The sequence below is a fragment of the Adiantum capillus-veneris genome, chromosome 20 (assembly GCF_014529385.1).
Source record: "Adiantum capillus-veneris isolate H3 chromosome 20, ASM1452938v2, whole genome shotgun sequence".
NCBI classification, from domain to species: Eukaryota; Viridiplantae; Streptophyta; class Polypodiopsida; order Polypodiales; family Pteridaceae; genus Adiantum; species Adiantum capillus-veneris.
Genome location: NC_140950.1, coordinates 122,114,659 through 122,132,768, shown reverse-complemented (window position 1 = coordinate 122,132,768; position 18,110 = coordinate 122,114,659). Strand labels below are relative to the sequence as shown.

Below are 18,110 nucleotides of genomic sequence, written 5' to 3'. Positions count from 1 at the left end.
ATTGGCATACTTTTTCCTGACGATGAAAGGACCTTCCCATCGGAGTAGGAGTTTCTTATCCTTGCGCGTGTCGAAGCGATTGTCGTAGCGAAGCACCAACATTCCTTTCTTCAATTCTTTTTTCCGGAGATGCTCGTTAAAGCTAAGCCGTCTATGCTCTGCTTGTACTGCATAATAATTTATTGCTTCTTCTTTGTCCAGCTGCAATCTTTCCAAGTTGATGATGTGATCTCTCAAATGTATGTTGGGCTGTTGAAACTGGCTTGCCATTACTCTGAGACTTTGTAGTTGCACTTCAATGGGCAAGATTGCTTCCTTACCAAATACTAGATGATACGGTGTGAATCCCAAGGATGTACGAAATGAAGTTCTGTAGGCCCATAAAGCTGGTAGTAGATACTTATCCCAGTCCCCAGGATGATTGTTTACTTGCTTGGTAATAATTTTAGAAACCATTCCATTTACCTTTTCAACTAGGCCATTGCATTGAGGGTAATATCGTGAAGAGTGCCTCCTTGTAATACCCAGTTTCTGCATTAATTCTCCTACCAAGTCTGCTCTGAAACCTGGTCCTCTATCAGAGATGATCTCTAAAGGTGTGCCAAACCTACAGCATATGTGCTCGCAGATAAATTTAGCTACCTCTACCGCTGTGATTCTAGTGGTGGCTATAGCCTCGTCCCATCTAGTCATGTAGTCGACCCCCATGATAATGTAGAATTTTCCTGAGTTGGCCCTAGGTAATGGCCCAATGGCGTCGATACCCCATTTTTCAAATGGGCCATATGAGAGAATAGGTGTCTGTGGTTCAGGCATAAGTGATCTAGTGCCGGCCTTTTGACACAACTTACATGTTTTGCACCAGTGGTGTACATCACGGTTGAGGCTAGGCTATATGAAGCCTGCTTGCAAGATTTTCCTACTTGTTATGTCTAGGGCAAAGTGACCACCACAAACCCCGTCGTGACAGCTAGCAATTACTCCCGTGATTTCCTGAGAGAGAGGGACCTTCCTGAGTATTTGGTCCTTACTCTTACAATACAAACCGTCATTGATGAGTCAATACCTTGTGGCCTTCCGCGTCAGCCATTGCTTCTGTCCCTTTGTTAAATCTGATGGGCATTCTCCTGTTTCCAAAAAATGCATGATGTCAGGCAAGGCATCACTGCCTTGAAATAGAGGGAGCTTTAGTTTTATTGCTCCAACCACCACTTCTTGTAGTCTTTCACTTGCTAGGGCATCTGCTTCTTGGTTTTGAGCCCTTGGGATATGGTGTATTTGAACTTCTTCAAACTTACCCAACAAGGTTTTTACACCACTTAAAGTGAGTCCTTAAACTAGCATTCTTGCATGTCCATGCTCCATTTACTTGCCTTACCAGAAGTAGAGCATCCCCAAATACATTAAGGCGTTGTACACCTTGCGAGACACACCATTGTAGACCCTTGGTTAGTGCTGCATACTCAGCTTCATTGTTAGAATGTGAATCTAACAATTGGCCCAACGAAAATACCTTTGTCCCTTTGTCATCAAAGACCACTATGCCTGCAGCTGCTTTGTCGGACGCTCGCTTGTAGGCTCCATCAAAGTAGAGAGAGTATGCTCCTTCTACCATCGGTGGTACTGGAGGTAATCGGACTTCTCCTTCCTTAGATTGCTTCTCCTTCCCTTCAAAGACTTGGTAGGTCATAAGTCCCCCCAAACTTGCCCTTGTCGTGCTTTCTACCTGTACCGTGTAGTCAAACTCTTGCAGACGAACTAGCCATTTAGTAATTCTAGCAGACACATCCATGTGTTATACAACATAGGGAAATATTTCATCCGTGGTTAGAATCACAAATTGCTTAGGCAGCAAATATGACCTAAACTTTGTAGTTGCAAATCTAAGAGCTAGGACTAAGTATTCCACATGGGTGAAACCTTTCTCTCCTGCTGTCATCATTCGACTAGAGAAGTAGATTGGCCTCATAAAAGATGTCGTTGTATCCTTTTGGAGTAGCAAAGCCCTCAATGAGTCATCACCAACATTACATTTGAGGTGACATAGAATTTTTCATCCCACTTAGGTGGTGAGATAGTTGGCAGAGTGGCTAAGACCTCCTTTACCTTGTTGTAGTGATGTTCACTTTCCTCATCCCAAGTGAAAGTTGATCTTTGAGTGAGTTGTTGCAGTGGTAAAACAAGTTGTGATAGTAGATGTATGAATCTACTTAAGTACCTCACCTTCTGTAGAAAAGAGACCAGTTGACGTGCGGTCGTTGGTGAAGGTAGGGCTATGAGTGCGGACACCTTACTTGGGTCGGCGTTGATACCTCTTGCTGAAATTTCATGGCCTAGTAGAATGACTTTACTCTCCCCAATGTGACATTTATCCACATTTAATTGCCCACCTAGGCTCTGCAACCTGGCCAAACCTTCAGTTACCTTTTCTAAATGTGAAATACGGGAGCTATATATACAAAAATCATCAATGAACACTCTTATGGATGTTCCAAAGAATGGTTGAAAAACATGTGACATATCTTTGGAATGTGGCAGGTGTATTTGTGAGACCAAATGGCATAACCCTATATGCAAAACAACCCCATGGCGTGATAAAAGTGGTTTTTAGCTGATCTTCCAAGGCTATGCATATTTGAAAGTATCCAAAATAACCATCACAGACGGTATAGCATTCAAAACCCGCTACTTCATTCAGAATTTCATCCAAGAAAGGGAGAGGAAAGTAGTCTCTCTTTGTAGCTGCATTTAGTGATTTGTAGTCAACACAGACCCTCCACTTACCATTCTTTTTAGGCGTCACCACTACGGGTGACACCCATTCTGAGTTTTTTACAGGATAGATGAATCCCACCTCCAGCAGTTTCCTTACCTCCGCCAAGAGTGCCTTTTCTTGTATGACCCCCAGTCGTCGTAGCTTTTGCACAACTGGTTTTACCCCTTCCTTCAGCTTAATATGATGTTCCACCACTGTAATGCCTGTGATTCTTTCATAGTTGTCAATGAACAGGTTAGAAAATCCCATCAACATTTGCAAAAAACTATCTTTCTCCTCAAGTGTTAATTCAGTAGACAACATACCCTTCAACCTACTTCCTCCTAAGCCAGGTGATTTGCTCTCCTCTTCATTGGGTTGCCCTTTTGGTGATGGATCACCAGTTGTGCTTACCCTTTGTGGATCCTTCATAATGATACCCATCACATCAATGGAACTGTCACTGTCATCGGTGGATGTGGTCTCCTCCTCAGAACTGGAAGATTCGCTAGTGGTTTCATCTGCCGATGTTTCCAGATTCATTTGCTTCTACTTGCCAATCCTCATGTCGTAGTAGATTATCTCCCCTTTCTTACCGGTCATGCGTAGAAGGCCAGTACCCCAGTCCTATTTTGCCTTCATGGCCATCAACCATGGCCTTCCCAAAATTAGTGGATAGCCCTCCCCCTTAGTAGGCATTACAAAAACATCTACCTCTACCTCAGTGTTGAAAGCTTTGATTTTCACGGCACTTACCACACCCACACACTTTACTTTTGCGTTGTTTGCCATCTTTGCCTTGCATGGAGAAGGCGTGTCAACCTCGAGCCCTAATCGAAGCATCATAGCTTCGCTCATTACACAGATTTGTGCACCTCCATCAATGTAGGTGTTTCCAACCCTCTTTCCTTTTATGTTTACGTCGACAATTGGAAGGATGTCATCCATGTTGCATCCCGAAATTGCTCCGGCTACCTTTGTTTTGGAGCGTCTTGTACTTATCATTTTAGACCATTGTCGCCTTACTTTTGGTGCAAGATGTAGCAGCTGTGGCCATGTAATCTTCGGTCCTTGCTCTGCCACATCCAATGTTAGATCATAGGGCTTAGAACTTTCCCCTAGCTGGAAGTCGGTGATGCCAAATTTCCGTCGTTGCCTGGATGGCCTCTTGCTAGTTTCTCCTCTCATGCTTCTCTCATCATCTGATTGTGTAGCTTTCTCCCTCCTAGCTCTTTTCACAGTCATGGCTTCAAGTGGTTCTAAAAAGGTTACCTTCTCCTTACCCTTGTCCCTCTCCTTTGCTCTAGGTGGATCCACTACTACGGCTTTTCCTTTCTCTTCTAGCCTTATGATGTTTACAGGGCGATCACGTGGTGGGGCTGGTGGAAGAGGTGGAATGGATGCTTGTAGTGGTGTCTGGGGTGGACGTAGAATTTGTGTTGGTGGGGGTGGTGCTCGGAGTGGGGGTGTTCTTTCTCTAGGGGGTGACAATTGGTTCCTCCTACCTCCTCTATTATAGTTTTGTCGTAGTTTGGGACAGTAGTACATACCGTAACCGTCTTCTCCGCAGTTGTAGCAATGATACTCCCTATTTTGTCGTCGTGCTCTTCCAGGGTCTTGATCTCTTTCTTGACTCCTCCCTTGCTGTATTAAGTGGACAGACAAATTCTGCAGTTGGTCAGTAATATGGGCCAGCATATCTTGTTGGTCATCTCTTACCCCAAGAGCCGGTGGTGGTGGTATGGTGGTTGTCGTAGTTGCTGGTCGACGCGATGTTCCTGCTTCTGTTGACTCGGTTTCTTTGGCTTTCATTCACAGTTTCTTGTCCTTAAGGCGAGCAATCTCAACGGCTAACTCATACGTAGCCGGGAATCTACCTTTCACCTTCTCCTTGAGAAGCGGCCATAAGCCATGCGTGAACCGATCTTTTTTTAGGAAATCGGGTGCGGCTTCCCCCCTTGCCAGTGACTCAACCCACCATTCCCACAAATCCACAAATTTGGACTCATAGGTGGCATATTCTAACAGACCCTCCTGCTTCAAGTCTCTCAACTTCTCCCACAACTTTTCTGAAGTGGTACCTCCCCCAAAGCGCCTCTTAAAAGCGGTTTTTAAGGGTTCCTAGTCATCCTTGGTTGCGTGTGGAAGTGCATTGTACCATGATCTAGCTTCTAGCTTCATGAGATGCTTAAAGATTCTAACCCGGGATTCATCCGTATCTTTGTTTCTCACTACACATGCTACTTCAAAGTCATCTAGGAAGTCTGTTACCAAATCCTCTCCCTTCTTTCCTTTAAATGTTGGAAATGCTACACTTGCCATGATTATTGAGAGAGAGCTAGAAAGACACACTGCTTAACTTGCAAAAGTTTTTTTCTTCTTTACAAGGAGGCGTGTATACCCTCTTATACTAGGACATAGATTAAAACTTCAAATGGTACATTGCCTTGTACCAAAGGTAAGACAAATGGTTGATCTGATGCCAGAATCTCAAAAAATCGCTCCCCACCCAGCATGGTGTCAATGACGTGCTGGTAGTGAGCCTTCAAATCCAGTATTACCTTGATTGAGCGTACACGTGTTGGTATGTGTGATCTGCCTTAAGGTAGGTTGTACTGATTCATGTGAAGCTTAGAGGTGCTTAGTCACTGTCCAAGCTTGTGGAAGAGGGTGGTGTTCTTTCCTAAACAAACTCAGTAGATCCCTAGTTTCTCTAGTGAGAGTGTGAGCCAATGATTCTGTTATCTGTGCTGCAGCATCAGGTGCGACTTGAAAACTGACTGTGATAAATACCTCGGTGACTTGAGTTACCTGATTCTCAAAGTAGAATAGTGTTGATTCTCTATTGTGTAGAGCTCCTTCCATTTTGTTGTTGTGGGTTGGTTGTAGGTTGCGGACATGGTTTCAACCTTCTCCTTCTTCTTCTTGGCACTTGGCCTATGTATATCCACTGGGTTTGGCGTGTTGGTTGACTCTCCCACTGCAAATCGATTACCGTTACGCCTGGCACTCGAGCTTCGATGGAGATGCGGAGTTCGTCTAGTTGTGCTTGGAGCTCTTCTTCTTCTGTCGTCCAATTAGCAAATCCTGCTAGCCATTCATCCATTCACAATAGTTTAGGGGTTTCAGTCTTGTAAACTGAAGGGTTTCATGAAAGATCCTCAGTGGGGGCACCAAATGACGGGAGCAAAGCGAACCCCGAACCCCGACGACCTCTAAAACACCGGGGACCAAATGACGCGCCTCGAGCCTGTCATGGTAAAGCAAACAAGGGCACCACCTAGCTTCAGCGGCTAGGACGCAAACAACACACCACCATAACAAAGTTTTCATCCAAGAGAGATGGATGCTTGGGAGTAATGATGAAGAGGAAAGGGGATGAGATCAAGTGAGAGAGAGAGAGAGAGAGAGTGAGGGAGGGGGTATAGCGGCTTAGTACTTAGGCACCACAAAAGGATGGCGAATCCGCACACCATTCACACATACACAAGCTCACTCCAAACACAAGACTAGGTGGCGATTCCGCACACCTCACATGGGCAAAACATTGCAAGAAAACATACTCACAAAACCTCAAGCTTTATTTAGAGAATAAGGCGATGAAATGGGGAGCGGGAGCATAGGGTAGGGAAATGAGAAGGGAGAGAGTGGTAGAGCACATGGCGGATAGGTGGGAGTTGATGGCGAAGACTCGCACGAGGGTTATGGCCATCATCCTTCATTTAGTTGCCCTTCATCTTCCATAGCCAAGGGTGTAGAGGTCATGCTCAAGACAAGCATGGTGATTGCAGTGATGGTGATGGCGTGGGTGTGTGTGTGTGCACTAGGTACACACAGTGCATAGTGTGTTCTTTGGTGATGTTGTGTGTGTATTTAGTGTGATGGTGACCCCTCTTTATATAGGGGAGGAGGAGGGAGGAATTCTAGAATTTAGAAATGAAGAAATCATTATCTACATAGGCCATGTGACTGTGGGCCCCACTTGTCTGGCTGTGTGTATATGTGCCAGAACAGCGGTCTCATGAGAGAGAGACTAAGAGAGAGAGATGGGTTGATGAAAAAAAGTCAGAGGTGACATGGAGAATAAAGTAATTACAAGAGGGGAGAGAGGGGAGTGTGTTCAGAGGTGAATCTGTGTGCAGATGTGTGTGAACACAAGAAAAATCAGGTAACCACTGGGTGGGGATGGGTCTGTGGGCACCTTTTTCAATGAAACTGAGTGTGTGTGAGTGTGGGGAAGGTTATTTAGCTACAAGACAAGAGATATTGCGCCCTTTAGAGAGAGAGGGGGGTCTTTGGGTCATGGAATATGATAGGAGAGAGAAAGAGGGGGTGGGGTATACTATTTTGGAAGATAGGGTAAGTTGCATGTGAGTTAGGGTGCATTATTGGTGAGTTATAATGCATTATTGGTAAGAGGTGGGGTAGCTTGAGGGGAGAGAGAAAGGAGAAAGGACAACGGGAAGAGAGAGGGGATTGACCTTTTGAGTGGAGAGGAAAAGGGACACACGGCGGAGCAACAGTGAAGAAAAAGGAGGCAAGGTGGGGATGGGCTACCCCGCAGGCATGAGGTGGCCTATTTTACCTTTCTTATATATTTACATAATCATACTTTATTTTTTTCTTACTTTTTTCCAATGCCTTTTATCACTCCCTCCCTAAGAGGGGGTTTTCATGGGGTGGGGACGAGAGAAGAGGGGTATGGGAGCTTGGCTTGTGAAAAGCCCCCATCAATGTGAAGGCCACGTGTGTCAACTACCTCTTACATGTAGGCAAGCCATGTGTAAAGCATACCCTTTGAATTGTGCATGCGAACCACATGCATGCATGCAGGACCGAAGTGTTATTAGGCTAACTCTTTGTATATGCATATATAAAAGCACTTTATGCTTAATGAATCAAATCTATTTTGTAGCCATCTACTTTGTATATTGAACCTCAATTTGAAAGTGTGCGGATGCGTGCGTGCGTGCGAACAAGGGAGAGCAAAGAGGAGAAGACAGTGATGTGTGGGTGGAGCAGATCTATCCAGAGAAGAAGTGAGAGTGCTCCTTATTCATATATATGTCCATGAATAAGGGTAAGTGCGATCAGTGGGTGGTCGGATGTTCGCCCTCCGGGTGAAACGCACGTTGCCTTTACCCCTACAACCTCCCACTTAAAGATGAATGTGCCGATGAGCGGGTCCTACTAGCTAAACTACTAGTATGTACAAGTGAGAAACTACACCCACTGGCTCGCTCACTCAATCTACATGTAGTCGTATTGGCTCTAGTGATAGGCGAACGTGTGTATCTATGTGGGTGCACATGGTTTGTTGATCCATATTAGGTGCATATGCATGATGGAAGCACATTTTAGATATATATGCGTGATGATAGTTTTGGAGTGGTCTTACCAAAAGATATTGGCATTGTCTATAACCCCTTACAATCTTGAGATTAAGTATGTCATACATAGCATAACTGGTAGCACTTCTTTGTAGGAGCGTTGATCACTCAAGTTATGCATACATTAAAGTTGTAGCCAAAGCTTGAATGCGTGAATACTTGAAGATATTGAAGTATGGAGGATTCTTTGCTTCAAATGCTTTGAAATGCTCAAAATACTTGAATGCTTGTAGGTCAAATGCCTTGAATATGCTTGTGGTGGTGATTGTGGTTGAATGCCTTGAACGTGCTTGTGATCGTAAACGCTTAAATGCCAAAATACTCGAATGCCTCCTTGCTTTTCTACCGGTATGAAGCCAAGCCTCGTGACTTGTATAGCACTAATGGGAGGATGCTATGAGGCCATGTTTATGGCGTGGGAATCATGTTTACAAAAGCCCCAAAAAATATAAATTCAATTTCTTATCGACTCTGACGAGGACAGGCCTGCAAGTGGGTCAATTTCCTTTGGTGCACTAATGACGAGCGCGAGGGACACAGCAAGGGTTGCCTTGCACGGCGCCAAGCCAGAGCAACTTAGAGGGATTTTGAGCCTCGGTTGAGTACTCGAATGGTGATGATGGCAAGCCGGTGAGCTTGTGCAGCAGATAGTAGCTACAGGAGGAGGAGGTGCCACGATGGTGACCGAGGCATGTAGGGTTTAATGTTGTCGGCAACAAACGGGTGGCCGAGAGTAAAGCTTGGTAGAGTTCAGTGATGGTGCTATGGTGGGACCCGATGGTGACGAGAGATAGGATGAAATTTGAAAGTAAGACACAGAGTGGGCAAGGCTCCGATTGATGACGCGACAGTAGCTTGGTAGGGTCGGGGCTATGCACGGGCTAATGGTGTGGCATTGTGGATTCAAAATTCGGTGGCTATAGAAACGATTAGTCTCGAGTCTAGACTTTCCGCTCTCCGATGAGGCCGCGTTGGAGGGTTTACGACGAGGCAGTGTTTTTGGAGCTTAGTGAAGCTCGGGTCCCCCCAAGAATACTGTTCCAGTTTATTGGTTTTGGCTTTTGGGACACACACATACACGCCTTCAAGCCACACTTTACACACTTAATCAACACATTGAAGAACGCATCATGCTCAAGTTGCCCAGTCATAAAGCCCTGTACTACTGAAGGGACATTCACATCAACAAGAGGTACAGACTCACGTGGCCGTGAGCTCTCGCCAATCTCGAACACCATAGGGATTTCCCGTCTGTCCTTCGAAGAGGAACCCTCTTCCATAATGCCCTTCCCTTTGTCGGTCATTGTGTAATCCCACGTTCCTGTACTCTGTGCCTTAACCCAAACAACCGAGGCTCAGTTCTCGAGAAAAAAGTGATTGATCTCCCGGCAAGGGAACCATGGAACCGGCCCGTAGGGCGGTAGACTTTGGCTTTCACCTGAAATTCTTTACTTTAGACACACATAGAGAGCACTTTAGAGAGGTAACCTGCGACGGAAATTAACACTTAAGCACACACACGGCTCGGAAGCTAGGACGGTAGGCTTTGGCTTTCACCCGAAATTTTTTACTTTAGACACACACACACAGAGCACTTTAGACAGGTAACCTGCGACGAGAATTAACACTTGGGGGAAAGAGAGAGCAATGTATAGTGTGCAAGTCATCACTCCTAGCACCACACTGTACATAGAGAGGAAAGCAAGCACTCCATAGCTCTTAACTTGTGACAAGAGACTTGTCACGTGACACATCTAACCCTATGTGTACGTGGACGCTTAAGCTACTTCATGACAAGGGTTCGGTTCAGTACATTCAGTCTAGATTAGGAAGAGTCCTGGCACTTTTGCGAGTCTGTTCGCAGACCGTGCATGTCCAGGCACTTAAGAGTAGATGCATATCCTCTGGTTGCACATAGCATGACCATCAAATTTCAGTCAGAACCCATCAGGAGCATTTTTACAGTGCATAGACCTATGTTTCCTATTTTAGCCAATTTCACTTATTATTTTTAAGTGACTTTTGTTGGGAACTAGGTAGGGCAATTTTGATAAGCAACTACATAAGAAACCTACCGCTAGCACTTTCTGGGAGAAGAGGCAGCAAGAACCAAAGTGCTCAACAAGCACCTTCTCAGCAGGACCCCCACACCTAGCATTTTTGGAGCAGGACACCTAGCATTTTTTGCATCAGCAACCTAGCGTTTTCAGCATTGCAGACAAGCCCAGTGTTTTTGCATTTGCAGCCAGAAGACTACAGATCAGCTCTAGCGTTAGCAGATTTCCGCAGCAGATCAAAACTGAGCCCTAGCGTTTTTGCATCAGCATAACCATCCAACGTTTTGCAGATCTACCGCGACGGAACCCAGATCTAGACTAGCGTTTTCAGTTTTCAGCTGACACTCCGCAGTAGAACCCCCGAACCTCGCAGATCTCACCTTCCCGCAGCAGATCCTCACCGCACTTAGCATCTGCGTTTTCAGGGCGTCGTCGTTGCATCGTCAACATCGACATAGAGTCAGTCTTCAGCAGATAGAAGATTTGCAGATTTCAGCCATCAACGTTTTCAGATTTCAGCCCGTCTCGTCGTCGTCGTCGTCGTTGACATCGTCAGCAAGTCCAAAGCATTGTAGAGTTTGTGCAATCAATACTAGACCGCTCTCGCCATAGAGAGTGGGGCCTTCAGAGGAGGGTTTGACAACATTCTGGTGTCTTATTCTTCTCTCTTTATCTCTCAGTCTCAACACCTTCATTCACAGTGTTTATCCACTTTGGTTGTAATCACTTGCACTCTCTCATTAAAGGAACGGAAGGCTCTCCCTTCCGTGAGTACAAGAAACCCTTGAGCACAGTTCGGAGCACTCATCTTGAGCAAAGTTTAACATTCACTTCCGCTGCACCTTACATTGGTATCAGAGCTTTGGCAGTGTTCTGCATCACTCAAGGAAATAACCACATAATATTTTTTTTTCTTGTTGCAATCGCACGTAACCCAAGTCTTCTTGGACGTGTCGATTCCTAATCGTGTTTTTGAAGAGTGACTGGAAACCCAAGAAAGAAGGGCTTGCCCAGCCTCCCCTTGTGCCTCTTTTCACTCATTGAGAGCGGAACGTGCACTTAGCGGCCAGCCAATCGACGTGAGGTGGGAAAAAGCAACCTTGGTGTGAGTGCAAGGCCGCCCCGCAGGGAAGAGTAGAGCTCGGGTAAGAGAAGATCCTTCTCTAACACAGATTGCAAGCGAAAGAAGAACCTCAAGCTCCAGAACCTCAAGACTCAAGAATCCAAGAACCCAAGTTCCTCGTGAACTTAAGAACCCAAGACTTCAGTGGATGGTCATCACCCGAAGCAGAATGGATACTTCGCATGAAGGTGATGAGCATGAGAGTGGCGAAGAAGAGTTTTCCCCACCAGGAGGTTTTTCTGACCCTCCCCCTTTCCCATCCACGCCAAGGATTGCACTAACTCCTATGGAGGCTTTCGACAAGATGATGATGGACAAGAAGCTAGGAAGCGACGAAAGAATGGCAGCCATTGAGCGTCAATGCGAAGAACGAATGGCAGCCATAGCACATGAACGCGAAGAAAAATTGGCAGCCATAGCGCGTAAGCATGAGGAAGCACGCTTGGAAGCCAAAGTAAGACAAGCCAAATTGGATCGTGAGCGCGAAGAAAGACAAGCAGAATTTGATCGTGAGAACAAAGAAAGACAAGCAAAATTTGATCGCGAGAACAAAGCAAGAAAAGAGACGAGCGACCACCGCATGAAAGAGTTGTTGCGACTTTTGTCTAATGTGTAGGCGCAGTTTGACAAGGATCAGGAGAAGGAGACTCTCTCAATCTCTTCTTTTCCAAAGTACGACACACATGATTATGATAAGCACGGTGATTTGAATGATAATGATAAGCATGATGATTTGGATGATAATGACAAGCATGATGATTTGCGTGATCAAGGTGTGATTACTCACAAGCATGATGATTTGTATGATCAATTTGTGATTATTCACACGGATGATAGTTTAGTTGATGCTTTTTCCAGTGAAGCTAACCTCATTGCAGATTCGATCAATCACGAACAACCAATCTTGGCTCTCGAGTCGAGGTCCAAAGAACCCCCACAGGAAGATTCGATCAATGATGAAGAATTGATTTTGGCTCTCGAGTCAAGGTCCAAAGAACCCCACAGGAAGTATTATGTGTACGAATGATTAGTCAGCACGTATTGTTCGAGTGTTTCATTCGTGATGCTTTCCTGTATTTTAGTCACCGTCCTTATGTGATCCCTTTTCACAGGCATGACATTCCATGTTTCTTCCTTGGCATGACACAGTATCCAAAAGAGCACAAGAAGAATTGACCATCAAGCATCGGCATTTCCATTGTGTTTTGCCACAGTTGATTGATTTAGATCAAAAAGACAAGTTACGAATCCATTGTTTGCGTGTGTTTGATGAACGGTTTGGCACTCCATCTATATGTTCATCTACATTACATGCACAGTCTTTAAAGAAGACTATAATTTTTCAAGTCACTTTACATGGAATGGGTATGTTCATGTTTTTGTGTTGGAAGTGGTTTCAGGAATTTTCATCCTCGGAGATTCTTGATGTCACGTGACACATCCAACCCTATGTGTCCGTGGACCAGAGTTACCCGGAACGCGGAACGCGGAGCGGCGATGGGGACCCTCGCGGAACGGGGGAACGACCTGGGGTCCGGAACGGGAACGGCGCGGAACGGGAGGCATAAAAAACACCCAAATAATGCTTGAGAAGGGAATGGGTGTGAGGGGGTGCATTTTAATTTTTGAGTCCTTGCACACTAAAAAACCACCTAATCTTCACTGCAAATTTACAAAAAACTGCCTATTTCTTCCCATTTTTGAGAGTTGGCCGTTCCGGGCCGTTCCGAGGCCGTTCTGGAGCCGTTTCGGCCGGCCGTTCCGATATCACGTGGTCACCCGGAACGGCAAAAAGTTCCGGGGCGTTCCAGCTTGGCAGAGGGGGAGGGAACGACGTTCCGGCCTTACGTTCCGGCCTTCTAGGGCCTACGAAACGCGTTCCCCGGTAACTATGCCGTGGACAAGCTATAGCATGATCAAGGTTCAATCAATCCAGTCAGTCTAGATTTAGAAGTGATCTTGCACTTATGTGAGTCTATTCGTAGACCGTGCATGCCCAGTCACTTAGTGTAGATGCATATCCTCTGGTTGCACACAGCATGATCATCAGTATTCCCTTCAGAATCCATCAGATTCCATTAGGGGAATTTTCCAGTGCATTTAGCCTATACTTGCACTCTCTCATTAAAGGAACGGAAGGCTCTCCCTTCCGTAAGTAAAAGGAACCCTTGAGCACAGTTCGGAGACTCATCTTGAGCAAAGTTCAACATTCACTTCCGCTGCACCTTACAAGACTGCAAATGAGCCTCCCAACTATAAAAATCAGCGCCCATTTCTCTGCAAGAGGGAAGTTCTAAAATGTTCCCCTTGTCATTCCGGAGGTAATGACACGAGCAGATTCCATGGCCCAAAATAGCAATTCCCTAAATTTTAGGGGATGCTTCCCTTGGGCTCCCGCTGGTCATTTGACCATCTATCCTCATTGGGACCGCATCCAAAAATGCAATGTGGCCCAACAGTAGGGTACCTTCCCTCGATGATCCCACCTTGGCTTTGGGCCTTTATTGAGTTCACTTCCTAGTATCCACCAACTTGCTAAGTGCGACGGGGGAACCTACATGATCTTGAAATGAGCCTAGACATCCTCTTACTATACGAATTCCAGTGCCGACCAACTTCCCGTCTGCGGGTGAAACTACCATTCACATTGGCCATACAATGTCCAACCATTTGCAACTTCAAAAAGAGGGTCTCAAAAATAAAACAAAAATCATTGGAAAGAAACCAACAACTAAAGTTAGCAGTTGACACGTCCTCGTGACATAGTTAACAATTGCCACGTCCTCGTAACATTTTCTCCGGTTCTTGTGCTTGTTAAAAAATTCTCCCTAATAAAGATTCTCTTTAAGGGGAGGGGGGGGCAATCCATCTTCTCGTCCCAAATACTGTGTCGATCTTCTCCTTCGACGTGTATTTATTTTCAGCTTGTTGATTATTCATGTGCAATTCCGCTTGTGACAGACGTAGTGTAAACAACCAATGTAGCCAGTCACTTATGAAAGGAGGCCAAGGCTTCTTTTATAAAAATGATGACCACTAGCAGAGTTTGAAGTTTCTTTTGCCAACAAGAACTTCACCCAAAAATCCAAGTTGCGTCATGTTGGGATACATCTCAAGGAGACAGCAAGCAATTGGTGGTTAGCCAAGACTCTGGAAGGTACACAAGCCAGAACGTGGACTCAATTCAAAGCTTAATTCTATGAACAATTTCTTCCGCCTGACTTCGAGAAGGACAATCGGAAGGAATGGGACCGGCTCGCCTAGAAGGAACATGAGAAAGTCACGACTTATGTTGACAAGTTTTGGTCATTCTTCTGAAAGTTACGCCTTTCATGAAGATTTCCGACGAGGAAAAGATGCGAAAGTTCAAAGAAAGCCTTCAACCGACGCTTCGGAAGAGCATGAAGGTGTACCCACATGACACCCTTTAGCGGATGATGGAGTCGGCAATCATTGGCGAGGATCTACATTCCACCGGTACCCCCAGACGGTATAACATAGCATGTACCATGCAAGGCAAAGAACAGTTTATGATGACCATGGTAACCAAGGCAAAAAGCGTCCCTCAGAGAACCCAGATCAGCCTAAGAAGCCAAAGGGTACTAGAAAACGGCTCTCAAGTATCTCACGCCGAACCAAGTACATACCTTCAAAGAGCAAGGAAGGTGCTTCTACTGTGGTGAGAAAGGACACATGAAAGCCCGACTACCATGTTTGACAACAACGGCAGGAACAAGCATCTTCGAAGAAGGAACAATCGAAGAAGAAACCCGCTCCACCGAGCTTGAATTCCGTGATGTGCAAGGGAATACAGAAACCAAAAAAGGGAAGCGTCAACTCCTTAAAGGTTGGGGATCCATGAAAAACCAGCAGATGTTGATCCTCTACGACCCTAGATAGACGATCTCACTGGAAACTGCACAACGCTTGGGCCTCACACCGGCTGAGCTTGGAACTCCACTCACTTCCGGATCGGAATTCGAGGGGTTGACCACCAATGCAACTCCCATATAAGGATAGCTCAATCTTCGGATTGGCAAGTACAAGGACCGCGAATGCTTTTTGATGCCACTGATCGAAGATGTGATTTCATCTTGGGTATACCATGGCACTACCATATGCAACCGGTCCCAGATTATGTAGAAAAGACCCTCGCTTTTGAGCATGAGGGCAAAAACATTAAAATTTTTGTTGATGCAGGGGATTGACAATTCCCTATTGTAAGCCATATCTCCATTAAAAAGGAAATAAAGAAGTGTGTTTCTGCTTACTTGATTTCGCACGTGAAAAAGATAAAACGAATAAGAATTCGCTCTCTACTTTAGAAATTAAACGTTTTCAATCTCTTGAAAATTATAAAGATCGTTTCACGGATACTCTGTCGAATAAGCTACCTCTGGAATGTCCGGAAGATCATCGCATAACAATCACTAACTTTATTTGTTTGTTTCCCTCCCTTGGATATTATTTGATTTTTGGGACCCTCTTTTTCAAGTCACAAATGGTCGAATGTTGTAGGCCAATGCAAAAGGGCCGATAGCAGAGAATCATTTTGTTTAAATTCCTAGTACTCACCAACTTATGAAGTCTCAATGAGGGGCCTAAATGACTTTAATTGAGCCTAGCCACCGTTTTACAACTCGGATTTCAGTGATCGATCCAACCATCTTGTGGTGGCTTGGCCTTCACAGTTGCGGGTGAAATGACAAAGTGGACACTTGGTGGCTCCAGAGCAATTTTGGAAGACACCTAAGCTGGGAGGGACGCCCAAATCAATTTGGTGTTGCTGGGGCCTTACTTTTATTCATAAGAGAAGCTATAGTTTGTGTGTGTGTGTGTATAACATACTTGGACACTCCAAGTCAAGATTCTACCACGACACGACAGAAATTCACTTCAAAACAGTTCACAATTGATTCGACACGGCCCGACGGAGTTCCGTGCCAAGAGGTATTGGCCCCAAAGATTGGCGCCCCTTTCGGTATTTCTTTTTGTATTAACATGTGCTCAAAGTACAAGGGAGTGGGAGGGTTCTCACTCTTAGACTCTGCGTCCAAATGCTCTGAGTTGTGAGAGTCCAACCCACTTTTTTTAAGGTTTACAAGGGATGCCAAAAGCAGAGCCCCAAAAGCTGTAAGTGAAAAGCCTTCCCTAAATAAAGCAATTTCTCTCCCAAGCCTTGCTTAGAAATTAAAGCAACTTATCAAAGCTTCTCCAAGCCTTGCGTAGCATTTGCATAGAGCAAAAAGCTGAAATTCCATACAGATGGGATTCCGTACAGCCAGCCAGGTTTATAAAAGTGCTTAATGCATCAAAAAGTTGCCCATTACATGGGGATTTTGTCTATGAACCCTTCTACTGTTATTATGCTACCGAAATTGGGCTAAAGTAGGCAATTTTCAGTCCAAAATAGAAGTGGGACAACTCGTAGAAGTTTACAGATTTTCTCCAAGTTTAAGAAACGTCGAAAGGGACACCAATCTTTGGGGCCAACATGTCTACCTAGGAGAGCGTCGCAGCTACCAAGTCGTGGATTGTTTTGAAGTGGTGAATTCCAGTTATACGTATATTTGTGAGGTTATTTTGGGTCGTGAAGTACAGGTAAAGCTAATCAACGTATAGATAGGGTGAAAGTCAAAGTGTACCGCCCTTTAATGAGGCTACAGACCAGTTTCAGGTAGATTTAGAGAGATACCAGAAGCTAATAAGATATGTTTGTGTTATACAGAGCTAGAGACGGAGATTACGTCACTGCACAGTGTATTCCGAGATACGAGGTCGCTTCCATTGTCTATTCAAAGAAGGCTTTGGACCTTTTTCCGACGGAATCAGGACCATCAGACTGTATCTACTTGAGTTACAAAGACACAAAGATAGTTTACTAAGGAGATTTGGAGAGAGAATCCCACAAATAGATTACTGATTTCTTCACATCACACACTAGACACATCTCTCTCTCTCTCTCTCTCTCTCTCTCTCTCTCTCTCTCTCTCTCTCTCTCTAAAATTGCTACCCTGCTTATCGACAGGCTGGTACTGCGGGTGGTGCTCCTCCACCTCCTCAACAGGCTGGTACTGGTGCTGATGCTCCTCCATCAGCTCCTCACCTACACAAACATGAATAAATCTCTCTCTCTCTCTCTCTCTCTCTCTCTCTCTCTCTCTCTCTCTCTATATCTATATATATATATATATAATTTAAATATAATATTCCTACTCTTTTGAAAAATATTTACAATGATTGCTATACGAATGTAATGGCATCTCTAACAACCCTTCCTCGATCTCGAAGCTCCTCTATCTGTGCATTGTCTGCATTCACAAGACACAAATTATTACTTTATAAACATTAAACAGAAAAGCTCTTTATTTAAATGCTATACATTAAACATACCTTTGGTGGTGTACGAGGTAGCAGAGAACTCTTGGCAGCTAAACATGACGTCTGGAGAGGGTGTCTCGAGATCTACAACGACTACAGCTGCTGCAGGAGAAGAGGGAGCACGAGCCGGAGCAAAAGGAACAGGGGCAGGAGGGGGAGCAACTGGAGCAAGAACCGGACCAACAGGCGGTGGTCCAGCGGGGCCAGGGACACGGGCGTGGACAGGAGCAGGAACCGGGGGGGGGGAGCAGCACGATCACAGGCACCTACAACACAAACATAAACCATAACTACTAATTTCAAAGTAAATAGAATTGAAGATCAAAACAAATTGAACACCAACATACTGCGGCGCTCGTAGTAGGCTATGGAGGCGGCTGCCCTCCTCTCCCTCTCTGTGCCTA

The 18,110-nt window shown here is 45.1% G+C and overlaps 1 protein-coding gene across 1 annotated transcript in view; it reads right to left on the bottom strand.

Moving 5' to 3' along the window:
- LOC147433187 (reactive Intermediate Deaminase A, chloroplastic-like) overlaps nt 1–17,829 on the bottom strand; it is a 39,008-nt gene extending 21,179 nt beyond the window's left edge. The window contains exons 1-3 of the mRNA XM_086492839.1: nt 17,719–17,829; nt 17,561–17,636; nt 17,339–17,431 (exon numbers count right to left, since the gene is read on the bottom strand). Coding sequence (XP_086348965.1) covers nt 17,339–17,431; nt 17,561–17,588 — 121 coding nt within the window. The 5' untranslated portion in view covers nt 17,589–17,636; nt 17,719–17,829. The remainder of the gene's footprint in view (nt 1–17,338; nt 17,432–17,560; nt 17,637–17,718) is intronic.
- Nucleotides 17,830–18,110: the final 281 nt, after the last annotated feature.